Here is a 19,170-nt window from a genome sequence, read left to right as displayed (position 1 = left end):
CTGTTCTTCCCGTGTCATTAGCACGAATTCCAGAACACCCCGCACTGCCTGTTCCCTCGGAAAGGTTCGCTCTCCCTGCGGCACGCATTCGGCAAAGGCCCAGCAGCGCCAGCTCCCCGTGCCTTCTCAGCAGCCGCCCGGCCCTTCCACCTTCCTGCGCTCACTCGGCCGCAAAGCTGCAGCACCCCGCTGGCTGCCGCTCCACCGAGCCTACAGAGGAAATCTGAAAACAAACCTGCTCAGATTCAATTAAAAAAAACAACTACAGACAACTGTCGACCACGTTCTGGGTCTACATTAAGTATTCCTTTGAAGGCTTGTTCATAAATTAGCTATAAATACAGGAATTGCACACCATACAGATCAATAACAACATGAATGATTTTTGCATAGTTTTTCTTTATTACATAATTCTTCCTCCCCCCCCCTTTCCAGAGAATTACTTCAGGGAACAAAGCTCTCAACACCTGTGGACTAAAGGAATTCCTGGACACATATTAGTCATGTAATTAAACATATTCCAAAAAAGCAAGATTGGAAATTAAACTGGCATGGATGAGTTGCGGGTGTCCCTTTCTGTAGCTTTACATATTCTCTCAAGATAAAGAACCATAATCCTATTCTTTCGATGTGTGAGACATGATGATGAATCAGACAAAAATGTTTTCCATTTCATCAGCAGCCTTTTATCTCCATGTAACTTCTTCACCAGGCTTCAGTTCTCTGTGTGGAAAGAAAAAAATAACAGGGCAGAGATTAAAATTAAGGTATTTTTTGTAGAATTGTTACTAATAAATGCAATTACTGATTCTACAAAACCTTAATTTTGAGAGCTATGTGTAAATTTAAGTTTCCTTGCAATCATCAGTTACAAATCAATACTGATAAGCTTCCTCCTTTCTTCCCAAAGTTTCAATGGATTAAGTCCTCGTAACTCCCATTCATGTAAATGGAAGCACAAACCAGCCAACCTCTAAGGACTGAACAAACTTTTTGCATAATGGGATCCAAAAGGAAAAATTCTACTTCTTTTAAATAAAAAAAAAATATTATTGTAGTGGGAACAGAACTAGGTGTGAAAGCAGACGGGACTTTTGCAATATACTGAAATACCAGCCCAACTTCATCAGCAACTGCAATAAGAAGAGTGCTAATGTAAGTCAGATTACATCATAAGCTTACTTTCTTATTCAGAACTAATTTAGGTGAGACGGGAGTTAAAAAAACAAAAACACCTGCAAACTGATAACAACATTCCTACCGTTAGTCCATGCTATGCAGCATGAGGTTTTTTTAACAGTGTTTCATTAACACTGTGGCCTAATACAGAATTAGAACTGCCATAGATGAGGCAATGTATTATCGCAATTCTTCCTAAGTCAGCCAGTAAGCCCAAACTAACAGCATATATAGTCACGTCCTTCAGTGAAGATACAGCACTTGCCAACATAAATATTGTGTTAATTTTCAAAAACTTGGTTATTAAATGATACAAATTTATGAAAGTATTTAGTTAAAAAGGGCTGTGATCATTTAAAATTTAAGACAGAAGTTTGCTACAATCCACTGAAAACTTGAAAATTAAAAGTTCAAGCACTGTTTCCCACTGAAGTTCTAGACAGAGACCAAATAATGGTTTCCACATTTCATGACAAGAACCTGACAGCAGTTAATGATCCTCTCTTTCAAGACCAAGCCCCAATCAAGCCCCACTTTTCAGAAGGCGTTAAAGTGCCCTAAAACCCTTCAGGAATGCTTGCTGAAATTTTTAGAGCTTTCTTTCTTTTAATATTTTGACAGCATCCCTGATTTTTTTTTCAGACTTTAGACTCTCAAAAAGAAAAAAGAAGCACTTTGCAAAGTAACTCTCTCTATATATGTATATTTAAGAGGCATCATAAAGTAGACCTTCTATATAATAAGCTCTTGTTTCTGAAGGCAGTCAGTTTTTCATCGTTCTTTCTGTCCAAATAGCATCCAATCACAAATCCTAAGGGAACCAGGATGTGAACCCAGTGATCACGCACAGCTTGGGCAAAATTCACCATGACTGCTAGAAAGAAAAGCATAACAGATAAGAGTTACAGATAGATCTGGACATGGAAAGTGTTGCATACCTGGCACCTTTAACCTCACTCACTATGATCCTACAACAGCGTAATAAACATGAGGGCCATCAAACACTCCCTGCAAGACACAGGCTATTCTCAAACCCATACACAGGTTTCTTAGAAATAGTCCTAACTCACTCTTGGTCCTGGAAAATAGGATTTTATTCTAAAATGGGAAAGAAGTAGAAGATCTCTTTTAAAATACCCCTGGTGAAATTTCCCTTTAGGTGTTCTAGAGTAATGCACCCACTGAAGTTTGCTGTTCTGTAAACATTCTGTAAAACATTACAAATGCATGTATAACCAAACTCTGGTAGACAGATGTTTATTATTCATAACAAGACTGAAAAATATGCTGTACATTCAGTGGGGGATTGACAGATAAGGAAGAAAGGCCATTTCTATAATCCAGCGACATTTTCCCAACCTAACCAAAGCCTTCCAAACCAGTTCTTGCTGGAAGTTCTAAGAGACACCAAGGAAGTCGCCCAGCTGCGGGCTCGAACCTGCAACCTGGTTACAGGGGAAGACACGGCCGGCGCCGCCCCCTCCCGGCCGCTCCCTCAGCCGGCCGCGATAGCGGCCCGGGCCGGGGCTCGCGGTCTGACCCACGACGGGGCCCTGCTCGCTCCCGCCCCGCCGGCCGCGGAGAAACGCTGTCCCCTGCCCGCCCGCGAGGCCGCCCGCCCCCCCCCGCCCCCCGCCCGTGCTCGCAGGGGCAGGAGCGGCACAAAGCCCCGGGGCCGAGAGGAGCTCCCGCCCGGCCCCTCCGGCCCCACGTCCCGGCGGAAGGGAGAGGACACGGGGCGAGGCGTTCCCGGGAAAGGCCGCCGCCCGTAGCGCGGGAACACGCTCGCAGCTGCCCCCGCCCCGCTGCCCCGGCCGTTACCGCTCCTCGCCGCCGCCGCCGCCAGTCTCCGCGCAGCGGCCACACCAAGGGCAACGGGCGGCGCCAGCAGGCCGGGAGAGCCCACGGGCTGCGCAGGGAGGTGGGGTAGGGCCCTCCCCCCCCGGCGGCCTGGCAGTGGTGCCGTCCGTTACCCTTCCACCTTCCCTCCTCCTCCTCCTCCTTTCTCCCCGCCTCCCGCAAGATGGCGGAGCATTTCGCGCGCTGCGGCGGGGGTGGCAGGCGCGCGCCCCGCTGGGCTTGAGGGAGGCCGGCGCGCGGGCGGCCCGCGAGGCAGGTAGCGCCGCGAGGCAGGCAGCGCCGCGCGCCCGCCGCTCGATGCCCCTCTCCTCCCCTCTCCTCCCCGCGGGGCGGCGGGCGCGGCCCGGTACCGGGGCGTGAAGCGCTTGGCTCGACCTCGCCGAGTTCGCCCCTCTCTTCCTCCTCTCCTCCGTCGCTTCCTCTCGGCTCGCCCTCTTGGCGCTGGGCCCGGTCGGCGAGGCTGACCCCGTTAGGGCCGCTGTCCCGGCGGCGGGGCCCGGCGGGGCGCTGGAGCCGGCTTGTGGAGCTGCTGGCCCGCCCCGCCCCGCGTTGGGCCTCCTGGGGCTGCCCCGGGGCTGAGGGGCCGCGGGCCCCGCCTGGCCCCGGGGCGGCGGTGCGGGCTGCGCCGCTCCTGCTGATCCTTTTTTCTCTTTAATGGTAAAAAAAAATTTCTCTGTCTAGTAACAAAAGACATACAGCTGACAAACGTTAACGTCTGAGACTGAAATGGTATCTTGTAGCTGTATTGAACAGTATTCAGCGCGCTTATCCTGTGTATTCTCAGAAACGCATGAAGTTGGAGCTAAATAAATAGACTTTTCCTTTGGATTAGTCAATGAAACCTTTTTTTCTCCCATTCAGGTTAGTTCTTTTGGAGATTAAATACTTGGGAGAGGAAAATGACATCGATTATCAAGTTGACTACACTTTCAGGGGTGCAGGAGGAGTCTGCCCTTTGCTATCTGTTGCAAGTAGATGAATTTCGTTTTCTTTTGGACTGTGGCTGGGATGAAAACTTTTCTATGGACATTATTGATTCTCTAAGGAAGTAAGTAGTTCACTTTATATGCTTTTGTAAAATAGGTCTTGTCTTTTTCTGAAAATTTTCAATACCATGCAGTGGTTTCTGTATGGTGATGTTAAATCCATCTTTTGGGTTTAAACAGGTTCTGGTTTGCGTGGATTTTTTTTTTTTTAATAATTTGAAGTATGTTTTATATGAAGGGAATTAGGCTGCTGAAACATTTCCAGGAAAAACTTTTCTTGTGAGTCTAATGAGTTACATCTATTAACTGTAATTCTCAAACTGTTTTGTTTGTTTTGGCTTGGATGTTTTGTTTTTGTCATAAACATGACAGAGCAGAGTTTATCGGAGCCTTACCTTGGGTCTGAACTAATTTAGAATGGTTAACTAAGTTTGAAATGAAAGAGTCCTTAGTGTATGTAGGCTGAATACAAAGTGGTCCGACACTCTCTTCTTGTTCCAAGATGAATAGACTGTCAGGAAAACAGCTTCCGTTACCTTCCTACAGCCCTGCATAGAAATAAACCTGTCTAGACTTTAATACTGAACTTCTGCAGGTTTACTGCAAGGAGCCAAGCACTGATTATGAGGTTAGGACTGAAACATACAAGTTCCTGTAGAAAATAGATGCTGTTTTTATAGATTAACTTTTCTAGCTTTGACACACTTCTATTGTCTGAAGTCTTTTAGCAGTGGATTATTATGCAGTAAGGATGATATATAAGATTTTTTTTTAGTGTCTTATTTCAGAAGCGATTAGGTAAAACCCACTTTTTAATAACAGCCATCTAGAAGGATGTGTGTTTCATAGTTATATGTGAGGGAAACAAAAAGCTTTCAGCCCAAATCGTATTTGCATTTGTTGCATATATTTTATGCCCTCAAGTTTTTCAGGTCTGATAGGTAGTAAGCTTTTAGTCTGAGTTCTTATTTTATGCAACACTTTGCAAGAAAAAAACCTTACATTTTTAAAATAAATAAAACACTACAAATTTACGTGCCACTTAAATTATGTATTTGACGTTTTCTCTTTTTAAAGAAGTAAGTTTTGATTTAGGTTTTTAGATGTATATACAATTTGTAGCGTGTCTGCAATGATAATATTTTTGGCCCCTCAGTTATTGTACTCTTTGATGTCCCAAGTATATATTACATCTCTCCAATCAAGATTTGACGTGAAACTTATGTCTTTCAGACCTTGAAATAGTGTTTTCAGAAGTCACTTGCATTTTTAAGTCCTTAAATGTTTGGAAATATGTGTAACTTTTATTTATGGCTTTAAAAACTTTGTTGTAAACCTGGAAGTATTTAGGTTTTCTTATTTGGCATTCAGACTTTCTATGTACTGTCAAAATAGCCATAATAGGGAGTATGTAACACCATACAGAACTCTTTTTACCAACTTCTGTTGTCCCTCTTTTTATAGACATGTACATCAGGTTGATGCTGTACTTCTTTCTCATCCTGACCCTCTACACCTCGGTGCTCTTCCGTATGCAGTTGGAAAAATGGGGTTGAATTGTGCCATTTATGCAACTATTCCTGTATATAAAATGGGGCAGATGTTTATGTATGATCTCTACCAGGTATATTTAAGTTGACACTTTCTTACATAATGTCTTTGGTATGGTAGAATGCTCAGGTACTTGAACGCTCTATACTTCTTATTTGTTTTAGTCCCGCCATAATACTGAAGATTTCACACTCTTTACTCTGGATGATGTAGATGCAGCCTTTGATAAAATACAACAGCTGAAATTTTCTCAGATTGTGAACTTGAAAGGTAAAGTTGTCACCAAAGTTTAAATAAACTACTTTTAGTGAAAGACAGCATAGTCATTGACAGTTAAAGTAACTTTTTTTCTTCAAGGGAGTAAGTTTTGAAATGTGCATTTTGCAGGCCTAAATTCAATAGCCCTGTGTTAATCTGTATCAGCTGAACGTTTGCCTCAGTAATTGTGTATGGAAATGTGTAGAGTTTCCCCTTAATGGGGAGGAGGTCATGCCAAAGCATATTTAGGTATTTGTTTAGTGTTTTTGGAATTTTTCTTGGAATTTTCTTGTGTCTCAAAAACATGTACTCATGCCTAGTGGTAGATACCTCAGAACTCATCAGTAACCAGTAACAAAGGAAAGCTTTCTAGAGAATGAATAGGTTGCAGAGATTAAGTTACAGCATGTGGATGATTTAATGAGGAGATCTTCACCGACTGATACTCGGTGTAGTTCATTGCTAGCAACTGTGGCATCCACAGAATCAGCAGCTTTTCACTTATGTTGAATTTAAAGATAGAATGAAATGGAAACCCTGTTCTTGAACAAAGACTATATACAAGCTGACCACCAGCAACTTGTCTCGGAGATGTATCTTCCAGTTACTGAATGATGCTTGCCAAAATACTTGCCCCTGTAATTTGGAAAATAGACATGGGATGCCATCCTTGAAGGGCTTTTGACCCTTTTCCAGATACTTGTAGCAAGGCTATGTCCATGCTGCAAACTTCTAAATCTTAAAAAGTAATTTTAGTGAACAACTTTAAAGTGCCCTACTTTCCCATGTTTAATGGAGATGATTAGAAAAGACTAAATGGATGCATTGAAGAAGATAATTTCTAGGTATTATTATTCAAGCTGTGCACTTCTGTTCAACTTGGTAGAATGCAGTAAAGACAGTGAATGACGGTCATGGGTGGTTTAGTTTTAATTTGACGAAGATATGAGCTAGCTCCAATGACAAGGAGTAACAGTGCATTACAAAAAAAAAAAGGCATCAGTGCTGAAAAGATCAGTCATTCCTGACTGCAACACCTGAACACCTTTCTTGGTATTGTTTGGCTTAGATGTTTGTAATTCTGGAAAAATCCCGTTTTGTGTAATTTTTTATATGTGGGTTTGTAAGTAGCTAGACAGTGAATGATACAGTAAACATTTTGTGTTGCCCCAAAGAGAGGTCTGCCTTTCACCAGTGTACTTGCTTTCATGTAATATGTTTGTTATAAAATATATGTAACTTATGTCTGTAGTTACAGCAGCTCTTCAGTGCCTCTAAGTACTGGTGGAGGGAGGAAGTGATTTTCACTTTATTTTCTTTTTCTGGAGGCAAAATAAGAGACAAAAAAATCAAAGCTACTGGTTAGATGAGAAGGACAGATATGTTACTGATTTTTTTTGTACTTCGTTTGACTTTTTTCCCCAGTAATAATTCTGGTGTTCAGTTCTTTAAAATTTCTCTCTCTTACTCAGAGTAATGGATTTGAATACATGTAATGTCCCTAAAATATTGAAAACTTTTGTAGGCAAAGGACATGGTTTGTCAATCACACCATTGCCAGCTGGCCACATGATAGGAGGTACAATCTGGAAGATTGTCAAGGATGGAGAGGAAGAAATTGTTTATGCAGTTGATTTCAACCACAAGAGGGAGATGTAAGTTCAACATAGCAATACATATTTCTTGGATGTGTTTGGTGTGTGTCATGTAGTGTGTGATAAACAGGTATGGAAGTAGCAGTGCCTTTCCAGCTCTAATAAGACCACTAATTTCCCTTGCATTCAGATTAATCAATTTGAAACATGTATTAGTTCTGGGTTTTGTTATTCCACTCAGTTTTATTTATTTGCAAGTTTGAAGCAGGAAACATTCAGCTGCTGAGGAGTTTTGATTTCTGTACATGCAGACTTCTGCAAGCTAGCTGTCTTATTTTTTCTCATAAAACAGAAATGCAAAGAGTGAGATTTTTTTGCCTTTTTTTCCACAGCCATCTGAATGGATGTTCCTTGGAAATGTTGAGCAGGCCTTCGTTGCTTATTACAGATTCATTTAATGCTACTTATGTACAGCCCAGGAGGAAGCAAAGGGATGAACAGCTACTGAGTATGTATTCTGTTTAGGCTTGAAAATAGCAGTCATGTCATTTATTAACCACTGTAAGTTGTTTTTCTATGAGAAAATCATCAGCATCCAGGCTAAGAACCTTTATTAATATTTAAATTACCTTTTTTTTTCTGCTGGTACTCATCCAGTGGGTTAAAGATTTTCTTGAAACAATGAACCATATTTGAAGGCAGTATATTTTACCCAGCATCACTTAACCTTTAATGGATTTGTTAACTGACCTTCCTCACCACATTGTTTTTTAAATTCCCATTTTACAGTATGTTGTTTTTAATAAAAAAAGAAAAACCAAGAAAAAGTAGTATCAAAGCAGTGAGATCTTCAGAGCTACTGGAAGAGCTCCAGCTCCCTTTAATTTCAGTGGAAATGTGTTTTTGTATCTCTTCTGAAGTTTAATTTATTTCTGTGTTCAGTATGCTTTTGATTGTGATTGCTAGTGTGGTATAACAAACAAAAAAACCCCAACACCACAAACATTCTCATTTTGGTTCAAAGTATAAGTAGGTTTTTGTTTTGTTTTTTATTCTTCTTAGCTAATGTTTTGGAGACATTACGAGGTGATGGAAATGTGTTAATAGCCGTGGATACAGCAGGCAGAGTTCTGGAACTTGCTCAACTTCTTGATCAGATCTGGAGAACGAAAGATGCAGGATTAGGAGTCTACTCTCTAGCACTTTTGAATAACGTCAGCTACAATGTAGTGGAGTTCTCTAAGTCACAGGTTTGTTTTGATTTTAAAATACAATTATTAAGAGGGTAATGGAATGTGCATGCAAAAGCATTGTGTTGTTCTTTTTAACAGTAAAAAATGGCTAAATACTGGGTGTTGTCCTTGCTCTATAGTGTGTGTGTCTCTGTTCTTGTGATCAAGTAAGAGTCCAATCATGGCTGTGCACATGTTTCTTAATGCTCATTTCCTTTTTTTATCGTAAGCCTTGTTAGCATAGTTTATAGTTGTTAAAGATGACTTACAGTACTTGTTTCTGTGTTGTTTACACTCAGCAGTATTTCTCCACTTGCTGAGAATGATTAATGTAATCACATGCATATGGCATCCTGTACATCTTATAAAGTTTGTACATTATCGTTAGAACTTGTATTCTTATACATAACTTGTTCTTAATACATATTTCAGGTTGAATGGATGAGTGACAAGTTGATGAGGTGCTTTGAAGACAAGAGAAACAATCCTTTTCAGTTCCGCCATCTTTCCTTATGTCATAGTTTATCTGATCTAGCTCGAGTACCTAGTCCAAAAGTTGTTCTTGCCAGTCAGCCTGACTTGGAGTGTGGGTTTTCTAGAGATCTTTTCATTCAATGGTGCCAGGATGCCAAAAACTCTATAATTTTAACTTACCGCACTACACCTGGAACATTAGCAAGATTCCTGATTGATAATCCTTCTGAAAAAGTTATAGATATTGAGGTAAGAGTTGTCTATATACTCTCAGATTTCTTTATTGTGGGCCATCTGGGGAATATGAGCAAAACTGAATTTGGTTTCCTTTTTGACCTATTGGAAACTTCTAGTGGAGGAGGGAAATCGGTATGTTGCATGTTTATCCAATTGTGGATAAACTCACTTAAAAATAGGTCTCATGCGTAACTGCAAAATGCTTTTTGGTGGTTGGGTAAAATTAATACTCTATATAGATGAGCATGAAGCTGCTTTTAAATATTTAGACAACACTTTTCTTTGTGGTTTTGTTGTTAGAGAAAAAATTCTGTTTGCAGTTGATATACATATCACAATATACGATGGATTGTTCTTATTGGAAAATACTCTGGTTTTGGACGAGGGGAGCATCAAGTCAAATTAGTATAATATATCCCATCACAATTATAAAGACAACCAAAAGCTAGCAATTAAGACACATTTAATCATTATTCATGCTTCCAAATTATTTTTAATAATTTATATACCTGTATCTACTTATCTCTGGTAAATGTTATAATTTATGGGAGTCTCCTGTGATTGCAGTGATAATTTCAATCCTGATGATGCAGCTTTATTTTAGTTTTAGATTGGATTGGAAGCATAGAATTACAGTATTGGACTGTTAGCAGAATTCACTATTACTCAAAATGATCTATACTCTAATCTGATTTTCAGAAAAGAAACAAAATTTACCATTGTTTTACCTGCTAGTATGACTTCACCAGGTTCTTCTGATTTGATGTTAGTGACACAAAAATTAAAAAAAACTCCCACTGCTCATAAAATCACAGGATGCTTGGGTTTGGAAGGACCTCTGGTCCAACCCTCCTGCTACAGCAGGTTCACCCAGAGCGGGTTGCACAGGATCACATCCAGGAGGGTTTTGAATGTCTCCAGAGAAGGAGGCTCCACAACCGCTCTGGGCAGCCTGTTCCAGTGCTCTGGCACCCTCAAGGTAAAGAAGTTCTTCCTCACATTCAGATGGAAGGAACTGCCTGTGCTTCAGTTTGTGCCCGTTGCCCCTTGGCCTGTCGCTGGGCACCACTGAAAAGAGCCTGGCCCCATCCTCTTGGCACCCGCCCTTAAGATGTTTGTAGACCTTGGTAAGATCTCTCTCAGTGTTCTCTTCTCCAGGCTACAGAGGCCCCGCTCTCTCAGCCTTTCCTCACAAGGGAGATGCTCCAGTCCCCTCATCATCTTCGTAGCCCTCCGCTGGACCCTCCCCAGTAGTTCCCTGCCTCTCTGGAACTGGGGAGCCCAGAACTGGACACAGCACTCCAGATGCTGCCTCAGTGGGGCAGAATAGAGGGGGGAGGATCACCTCCCTCGACCTGCTGGCCACGCTCCTCCTAATGCCCCGCAGGATCCCACCGGCCTTCTTGGCCACCAGGGCACACTGCTGGCTCATGGGCAACTTGCTGTCCACCAGCACTTCCAGGTCCTTCTCTGCAGAGCTGCCTTCCAGCAGGCCAGCCCCCAGCCTGTACTGGTGCGTGGGGTTGTTCCTCCCTTGGTGCAGGACCCTGCACTCGCCTTTCCTGAACTTCATTGGGTTCCTCTCTGCCCAGCTCTCCAGCCTGCCCAGGTCCCGCTGAATGGCAGCGCAGCCTGCTGGTGAATCAGCCACTCCTCCCAGTTTGTGTCATCGGCAAACTGGCTGAGGGTACCCTCAGTCCCTTCATCCAGGTCACTGATGGATAAGTTGAACAGGACTGGACCCACCACTGACCCCTGGGGAACGCCACGAGCTACAGGCCTCCAGCCGGGCTCTGCGCCACTGACCACAACCCTCTGAGCTCTGCTGCTCAGCCACTTCCCAATCCACCTCACTGGTTGCTCATGTAGTGCACCTGCGTTTAGCTATGAGCACGTTATGGGAGACTGTGTCTTGCTGAAATGGAGGTAGACAACATCCACCGCTCTCTCCTTGTCTACCCGGTCAGCCATTCCGTCATAGAAGGCTACTGGGTTGGTCAGGCATGATTTCCCCTGGGTGAATCCATATTGACTACTCCTGACAACCTTCTTTTCCTCCACATGCTTAGAGGTGACATTCAGAATGAGCTGTGCCATCACCTTTTGAGGGATGGAGGTGAGACTGGCAAGCCTGCTCATCTGAGAGTACTTGCATTCACTTAGATTTCCTGGAGATGTTTTAAGAAATTTTTGAAAACTAATTGTTTTTGATACTTTTAGAAATGCTTTTCTGTTAAAGTAGACTCTACTGATCGATTGTCATAATTTTGCCATGCTAAGGTGCCATACATTTGCCTAACATTGTCTTATATGTGACATATGAGTTGTATTTGTCCTTTGTACTTGCACACTACTGACAAGAATATTTGTATTTAAGAGAAGTATTGAAGTCAGCTACTCATAATAATAGCAATTCTAATTCTGTCTGCAGTTGAGAAAACGTGTCAAGTTGGAAGGAAAAGAACTTGAAGAATACCTTGAAAAGGAGAAACTAAAGAAAGAAGCAGCTAAGAAGCTGGAACAGTCTAAAGAGTAAGTATGTTGGCTGTTTTTGCGTTCTGATTTGATCAAAGTTGAGATTTGTGTGTGATCATTCTGCTGCTTCAGCCATTTACAGGGATAAATGAAAATCATAGTTTTGATAGACTTGTCTGAGGGCACTGAGGAATCAGGAGTGGTTGTCTTTAATCTGTTGTTTATGATAGACCTGTTTCATCTGCCTTTTGACTGTGAGCTCTTTCTCAGATACACAAAATGTGTTTGTCCTTGGCTAGTGTTTTATCAACTTACTTTCCAGTCAGTGTGTTTATGTAATACTAAAGCTGAAGGGAAAGAGCTAGTGTTTTTTTTATGAATGTCCTTTCAGGGCAGATATTGATTCCAGTGATGAGAGTGATGCTGAAGAGGATATTGATCAGCCAACTGTACATAAGACAAAACATGATTTGATGATGAAAGGTGAAGGTAGCCGGAAAGGAAGCTTCTTCAAACAGGCAAAGAAGTCTTATCCAATGTTTCCAGCCCCTGAAGAAAGAATTAAATGGGATGAATATGGCGAGATTATCAAGTATGTGGTGGTAAATGCATGCTAACATGTAATAACTATGAAATAACTAAAAAGCAGAAGTAATAGAAAGTGCCATTTTGCCTCTTTTGCAGTACTGTTACATATTCTTCCAAAACTGCAGTAACTTTTGAACAGTTAGGACAGTTTGCACTAAGTCTCACAGGAAGCTTGTGATAGGGTTGAAGCTGCAGAGCGGTGATCCCTGGCCTGTGTTCACACCTCTTGGGATGTGTTTCCACTCCAGGCTTTTTTTATTTTCCTTTTATCTTAGAAGGTTTGATTTTTTTAATAATCTGAGGTTTTTTCTCCTTTAAATTACACATAATTTTGATGAATTTGTAGTGAGAGGGAAGAACATTGTTCATCCTAGAAAAATCTAGCGATACTTGTATTTGCATGATGAATACTTGCTAGAAAACCTCAATTTGCTAGCATTTCCCGAGATACCAGTTTGTTTTTAAGATAGGAAGGTGATATTTTCCATATGAACTCTGTGCAAATATGGAAATAATGAAGGAAAGTGTAATAAAATTGTCGGCAATAACAATTATAAGACATTTCAGTACTAATAGTCAGCATTGTTTGTTTTTTATGTTCTGTAGTGCTTTGGTTTTACTGTGAGACTATTAAAAGCAAAATGCCTTTCATTCTTTAGACCTGAGGATTTTCTAGTTCCAGAACTTCAAGCAACAGAGGAAGAAAAAAGCAAATTAGAATCTGGTTTGACAAATGGAGAAGAGCCTATGGACCAGGATTTATCAGATGTTCCTACCAAATGTATTTCTGCAACAGAATCCATGGAAATTAAGTGAGTGCCTTCGTTCTTGTCAGTTCTGCTAGAATGGTGTATGGGTATGGTGCAAACTGGGAAAAGGCTAGCTTGGAATTAAGAAAGTGGGAAAGGGCTTGCTTTTTGTTTTGCTTCTTCCTCCCCACCCTCAAGCTATCTAGGTTAGTTTTTTACTAGCCTTTCTGGGAGTACAGTACAGAATCTTATAGTTCCCCACCCTGAAGAAATTCAGTTTGTTCCCCATCTGATGGAGACAAGTAAGAGGAAGAACAAACAATACAGTAGTATGTTAGCATAGATACTCAAATGTATGTCCATTTTGTTAAAAGAACAACTTGCCCAAATATGCTTCTCTCATGTTTTGGGTAACTATGCAAGTGAATTTTGGGAATTTATAGTGTTAAATACACATAACATGCTCATACCTGGTAAATCTGTATCTTACAGATGCATAGTATACCTTGTGCTGACAGCTTTTGCTGATACAGAATAACTTCAAAATATTTTCTGTTTTTAAATACTTTGGAACACTTAAATGTTTAATCTTTTAAACTAAAAAGTGTTTTTCTTGGGTTTTTAATTCAAACTAGAGCCAGAGTTACATACATTGACTATGAAGGACGCTCAGATGGGGACTCAATTAAAAAAATTATTAACCAAATGAAACCAAGACAACTCATCATTGTCCATGGACCACCTGAGGCCAGTCAGGACCTTGCAGAATGTTGCAGAGCTTTTGGTGGAAAAGATATTAAGGTTTACATGCCAAAACTGCATGAAACAGTAGATGCAACTAGTGAAACTCACATTTACCAGGTGAGGTACTAGAATTTGTTAGTTGTGTAAGTAATGTGAACTGTAGTAGAGCTGTATTGGCAGACTTTAATTTGGTCTTCCATTCTTTGGGAGAGGAGAGATGTAATTACCTATGTGTACACTTGGTTTTGTGTGATCAAAACATTAGTAGAGTTTTTCTGTCTTCTAGGTAAGCATTCTCCTTAAGTTTATTATTCATAAGAAGTGTTTAAAAGCTTAAACATGAGATCTTTGTGTTTTTACCTGTAGGGCAAAAGGCAAGGCTTCTGTCCATGGGAGCACTGGTTAGCTTTACTGAAGTCATAATATATTTATAATACTGATATTTAGAGTACCACTGTACACTACCTGCAATTCAGGATTCTTTTTGGAATCTGAAGGGGGGGCCTTAAGAAAGCAAAGAGGAAAAAAAAGCCCCCACCTTTGTATTTAAGAATGAACATGTAAAGTTAAGATTATGTTTTAAGTTTGTTAAAAATAAATAAATCATGCCCCTACCCCCCCAAAAGAAATTAATGTGATGGTTCTTGGAAAGTGAAGTTACGATAATATGTTATATTGTGTTAATATATTGCGCTTAATTTTCATGGTTAAGCTCTAAATAAGAAAACTTGGATAATTTCTGTGAAGTATGTGAAAATCTGTGTTTATTTTGTTGGTGGGGTTTTTTTTTGTTTTGTTTTGGCTTTTTGGGTTTTTTTTTAAAGCTGTGAGGATTGCTAGTGTGCAAGAAATGACATGATTTTTCACAAAATATTTGAGTAAAATTGTAATTGCTTTGATTTCCTTTCAGTTTTTATATATGTATATATCTAAAGGGTAAATTCTGTCTTCTGTGTAGCTTTAGTTTGTTTTTCTTTTTGAAGCTTTCTGAACAGATGATGTACGCTGGAGACATTGAATTAGAAAATAATAGATGTGAGTGGGGCATAAGAATCCTAGTCCCTTGAGTGGACTGTGCTGCAGATGGATAGTTAGTTGCACTATCTTTCATATAGTTGCAACTTTGATTCCACGATAGGGATCATACACAGTAATATGTGGATAACAGCCTTTCAGAGTAGGGCTTAATTTAACAGGTTGAAGTCCTGGAATGTACCAGAGAAATCAGGGCAAGGTAATGTTTTGGTTGCTTTAAAACATGATATTTACAATATCCCTTCTTACAATAAAATAGTAATTACAAATTTTGGAGGGTTGAAATTTGGAACTGCTGTTCAGTAACCTAAATGCATCAATAGAAACTTTTCTTAACTTTATTAAAGCCAACTGAGGAACTTCTTGGACACAAAAAAGGTTTCTGATGTTTTAAAAAGAAGTGATTGCTCTTGCTATAAGTTTTAACTCACGTTTGCAGTTGTATAGGTCCTTTTTTTATTTTAACCAAGACAAAAAAGGTATTGATCTCCACTGCTTTTTAAGTTGAGTAGTGACATGAGGGTTATTATATTTTGAAACTATAGAACATCTTGCCTTGGTGATACTAATTCCCTCCTTTCCCTTTCAAAAGACTATGAATCAAACACATGTGAAGAGACAGTGAAAGGAAAACTGGTAATTTTTAAAGCCTGAAGTAAGAAAACTCTGTGTTTTCCATCAAACTAACAGTACTTTTATTTTTGTGAAACCCAGGTCAGGTTAAAAGATTCTCTTGTCAGCTCCCTTCAGTTCTGTAAAGCCAAGGATGCTGAGCTGGCTTGGATAGATGGTGTTCTGGACATGCGGGTTTCAAAAGTAGATACTGGAGTTATTCTGGAAGAGGGAGAGTTGAGGGAAGATGAAGACTTAGAGATGCAAGTGGATATGCCTTCTTCGGACTCTAGTGTCATTGCACAACAGAAGGCCATGAAAAGCCTCTTCGGTGACGATGACAAGGAGATGTGTGAGGAGAGCGAGATCATTCCTACTTTGGAACCTCTGCCACCTCATGAGGTACAGCAGTTATGCTGATCTGGGCTTCTGTTTTTGAAGAGCTCTGTATTCATTTTTCTAGTGCTTAGAGGCTGATATGGTGACCTTACTAAAATGAAAGCCTAACTGAAACTGGATTTTTGTGTTGGATTTTCTCTTTGTTAAACCTGGTACTGTGCTTTGTTCGTATTTTAGGCTTTTCAGCAAGGATGATCTCTTGCATCCATTAACAGTGTCTAACATATACAGTACCATCTATTTATGAAGATAAGTTTTTAATCAGCATGTTACATATTTGTAGTTAGTACTTGCAGATTTGAAAATTAATCGGCATTTAGTCACTCTTGGATTTTTTTGTTTTGTTGATGCTATGGAAAATACTTCATATACTTGAGGTACAGGTCTTTGACATTCATATGTCTGCTTCTATAGTAGTGATTTGAGAGCTTGTTAAGTTTAATAATTTCTATAAATTCATCTTTACTCTTAAATACTTTACATGTGAGTAGATGTTCTATCTCTTTATTGAATTATTACAGTGCCTTCTAACTCTAGAATTGCTTTTAGGACTGTGCAACAGTATCTTAAAATGTAGTCAGTTCTAGGAGCTAGATAAATGTGGAGAAAACACTGAAGTCTGTTCAGATTAACGTCATAGAAGTCATGTAGTGATCAGCAGCTGCAGTTCAGTCCCTGCATAACATGGCTTGGAAGTGGGATCTTCAATGATAGCTTTCCATTTATCTTCGATATTTGAGCAAAGGAAGAAACTTTTCCTTTACTTGATGGATAACTTATAAGGCCTTCCTATCCTGGAAATGCCTTGCTGCAGGTCAATGGAGATAAAACCAGTCTTCCCGTTTATAGTCTTGTAGTCTAGTCCAGACTGCTGCTAACACAGTGACGAGGAGATCTTTGGAAAAATGGAAGGTATTAAATAGCAGAAGTATTAAAATTGTGTGTGTTGTTTAAAGGTTCTTGGACACCAGTCTGTATTTATGAATGAGCCAAGACTGTCTGACTTCAAGCAGGTTCTCTTGCGAGAAGGTATACAAGCTGAATTTGTAGGAGGAGTGCTTGTGTGCAACAATCTGGTGGCTGTTCGCAGGGTAGGTGTTCTGTGTCTTAAACTTCGGTAAATAATAATTTAAGTGAAAATTGGAGTTTTTGTTAGTGTAAAGATAATAAATTGCACCATGTCTTTTATTTCAGACTGAAACAGGACGCATTGGATTGGAAGGCTGTCTCTGTCAGGACTTCTATAGGATAAGAGACCTTTTATATGAGCAATATGCTATTGTCTAAAGGAAGTGCTGCAAAGATGTTTTTACTTGAACTTTTGAAGACTGGGGATTTCGCCCATTTCGACAACTTGTAGTTTTCTAATTTATACAGGGGAAGCCTAATTCATAAAAAAAAAAAATCAACTACCCTGAACATGTAAATAAATAACTGCTACTGTTGTTCATAAATTTGTTGGTACATTCCATGTTGTTGACTTTCAAACTGTTACGACTTGCCATCTCCCACATAACACATTATAAATGAGTTTGTGACTATGAACCCTTCTCAGGAAAGGTTCTGTTTGTCAAGACAATGTTTTGGTTTCATAGATTCCCTGCTAAAGTGTACAAAATACATAAGTCATTCTTCTGTTCTAAAATAAGATTAGAGGGGAACTGTGGGTTTCTTTGGTTTTGTTCTTTTTGGGGTCTCTGTGATTTATTTTTTTTGTTTTGGTATTTTTGTTCTTCGTTGTTTTTTTTTTTCCTAACTTTGGTTTACAGACAGTCTTGAGTTTTGTTGTGTGTTTTTTAAATGGAGGTTAGTTAAAGTACATTTTTAATAGCCCACTTAAAGCTGAACTACCTATACTTCCCCGCAGTGTTAATCTGGCTGCATCTCAATGTTGTATCTGCTCCATCTTACTGATTTGTTCCAGAACAGCATTTCATATTCTGTATAAAGTATTACTCTGCAGGATCAAGAAATTGCTTTGGAAAGGTACTCTTTAAGAAAACTGGATAATGCTGTAAGGCAGCTTAAAATCTGGTAATTGTGTGCTTCAGAGTAACTTCTGTACAAACATAGAATTTGTAACTTCTAATTTTGCAAAATGGTGCTTACTAAAAATTTTTTTCTGAGTTCTGATTTTAATGCTTTCAAGGTTTAAAGACTTTATTCATGCCCTGCTGTTTGTTCAGAGTGCCATGAGCTAAGTTCAGGAAGAGTTCATGTGATTTAATGGTTTTGCACCCTGTTTCATTCTAATTGCATGTTTTTATGCCATTTTTCATTCTAGTTGACAGTGGCACTTGCTGTAGCTGCTGCTGCTAGGAATTGACCTTACATCTTAGTTGAAGATGATCACAGTTTTGGGCACCTTAATTTCTCAGAAATTAACTTATGCAAATAAATGGCCTCGAGTTAATTTAATCCTTTTTTCCCCTGTCCATGTGTGAACCACCAGCTTTGGCAGTGGAGGGTTGCTTGCTTGTTTTTGCATAAAACAGCAATGTAATACGTGCTCTGTGTATATGTTTAAATAAAACCTTTTGAAAAAGTGGCAAAAAAATAGCCCTGTGGGCTGTCAATGGAAAGCTAATTTACTTTGCAACTCATTCAGATAGAAAACTATCTGATCTACAGATGGATTCTTTTAAAAAGAGTAACTTAAACCTGAAGACTCTAAAACAAACAAACAGCAACAGAAAAACAACCAAAGAAACCCAAACCTGCTAGAACTATATACTGAAAATGTAAAAACTTTGAAAATTTAATGCAAGTGTGAATGTGGTTTGTTACACAAAGAAAATCTTGGTAAGAATGACTGAATGGCTCAACACTTTTTTTTTTTTTTCTTGTTACAGTGTAGAAAAACTTTTATTTTCAATTATATTGACAGCCAAAACTTCATAGAAATGCTCTGGTTTTGTAGCTGTTTTGTAGCAATGCTATGTAAATGTATATGATACTGGATGCTTGCTGGTGAAAACTGTTGTATTACTATTGTTGCTAATACTGATGAACTTTTATAAAGTGAGTTACTTTGTACAGAAATCGTATTGGCCTTAGGACTTTTAACTTGAGGGCTTAGGGTGGGCAGAGATCACACATGCCTGCATGGAATATACTAACAAAAGAAAAAAATCCCTTAGGAAATCAAACTAAGAATAGTGCTGTTTTTAAGAAAAGGATAAAGACAAGATGGTGT

General features: G+C 39.7%; 2 protein-coding genes across 8 annotated transcripts; one reads left to right on the top strand and one right to left on the bottom strand.

The window, feature by feature from the left end:
• Positions 1 to 379: 379 nt before the first annotated feature.
• NDUFB1 (NADH:ubiquinone oxidoreductase subunit B1) lies at positions 380 to 3,410 on the bottom strand. 5 transcript variants are annotated; one of them, XM_037394128.1, is made up of 3 exons: positions 3,390 to 3,410; positions 1,909 to 2,053; positions 380 to 723 (listed from the first exon to the last, which is right to left on the bottom strand). In XM_037394128.1, exons 2-3 carry the CDS (start codon positions 2,046 to 2,048, stop codon positions 687 to 689), a joined length of 177 nt encoding a protein of 58 aa, XP_037250025.1. In that variant the 5' UTR covers positions 2,049 to 2,053; positions 3,390 to 3,410; the 3' UTR covers positions 380 to 686. The 5 variants fall into 5 exon arrangements, with proteins under 5 accessions (XP_037250025.1, XP_037250022.1, XP_037250026.1 ...); XM_037394125.1 differs by lacking the exon at positions 3,390 to 3,410 and adding an exon at positions 3,001 to 3,115; XM_037394129.1 differs by lacking the exon at positions 3,390 to 3,410 and adding an exon at positions 3,011 to 3,104.
• Positions 3,187 to 19,018, top strand: CPSF2 (cleavage and polyadenylation specific factor 2). Of its 3 annotated transcripts, none has more exons than XM_037394119.1 (15): positions 3,187 to 3,295; positions 3,901 to 4,087; positions 5,490 to 5,649; positions 5,741 to 5,846; positions 7,360 to 7,489; positions 7,822 to 7,937; positions 8,492 to 8,679; positions 9,094 to 9,384; positions 11,804 to 11,904; positions 12,239 to 12,439; positions 13,095 to 13,247; positions 13,820 to 14,045; positions 15,678 to 15,977; positions 16,931 to 17,065; positions 17,169 to 19,018. In XM_037394119.1, exons 2-15 carry the CDS (start codon positions 3,939 to 3,941, stop codon positions 17,259 to 17,261), a joined length of 2,349 nt encoding a protein of 782 aa, XP_037250016.1. In that variant the 5' UTR covers positions 3,187 to 3,295; positions 3,901 to 3,938; the 3' UTR covers positions 17,262 to 19,018. The 3 variants fall into 3 exon arrangements, with proteins under 3 accessions (XP_037250016.1, XP_037250017.1, XP_037250018.1); XM_037394120.1 differs by having other exon boundaries at positions 3,188 to 3,291; XM_037394121.1 differs by lacking the exon at positions 3,187 to 3,295 and adding an exon at positions 3,679 to 3,696.
• The last annotated feature ends 152 nt before the right edge of the window (positions 19,019 to 19,170 follow it).

Source organism: Falco rusticolus, chromosome 7, assembly GCF_015220075.1.
Source record: "Falco rusticolus isolate bFalRus1 chromosome 7, bFalRus1.pri, whole genome shotgun sequence".
Lineage (NCBI taxonomy): Eukaryota > Metazoa > Chordata > Aves > Falconiformes > Falconidae > Falco > Falco rusticolus.
The sequence above is the reverse complement of the archived record's forward strand: the minus strand, read 5'-3'. Positions and strand labels throughout refer to the sequence as shown.

Coding starts and splice junctions, on each gene's coding strand:
- NDUFB1 (XM_037394128.1), bottom strand. CDS start 2,048: ATGGTGAATTTTGCCCAAGCTGTGCGTGATCACTGGGTTCACATCCTG. Junction 724..1,908: donor AAGAGCTTATTATATAGAAG/GTCTACTTTATG, acceptor CTTTCCACACAG/AGAACTGAAGCCTGGTGAAG.
- CPSF2 (XM_037394119.1), top strand. CDS start 3,939: ATGACATCGATTATCAAGTTGACTACACTTTCAGGGGTGCAGGAGGAG. Junction 11,905..12,238: donor AAGCTGGAACAGTCTAAAGA/GTAAGTATGTTG, acceptor ATGTCCTTTCAG/GGCAGATATTGATTCCAGTG. Junction 13,248..13,819: donor ACAGAATCCATGGAAATTAA/GTGAGTGCCTTC, acceptor AATTCAAACTAG/AGCCAGAGTTACATACATTG.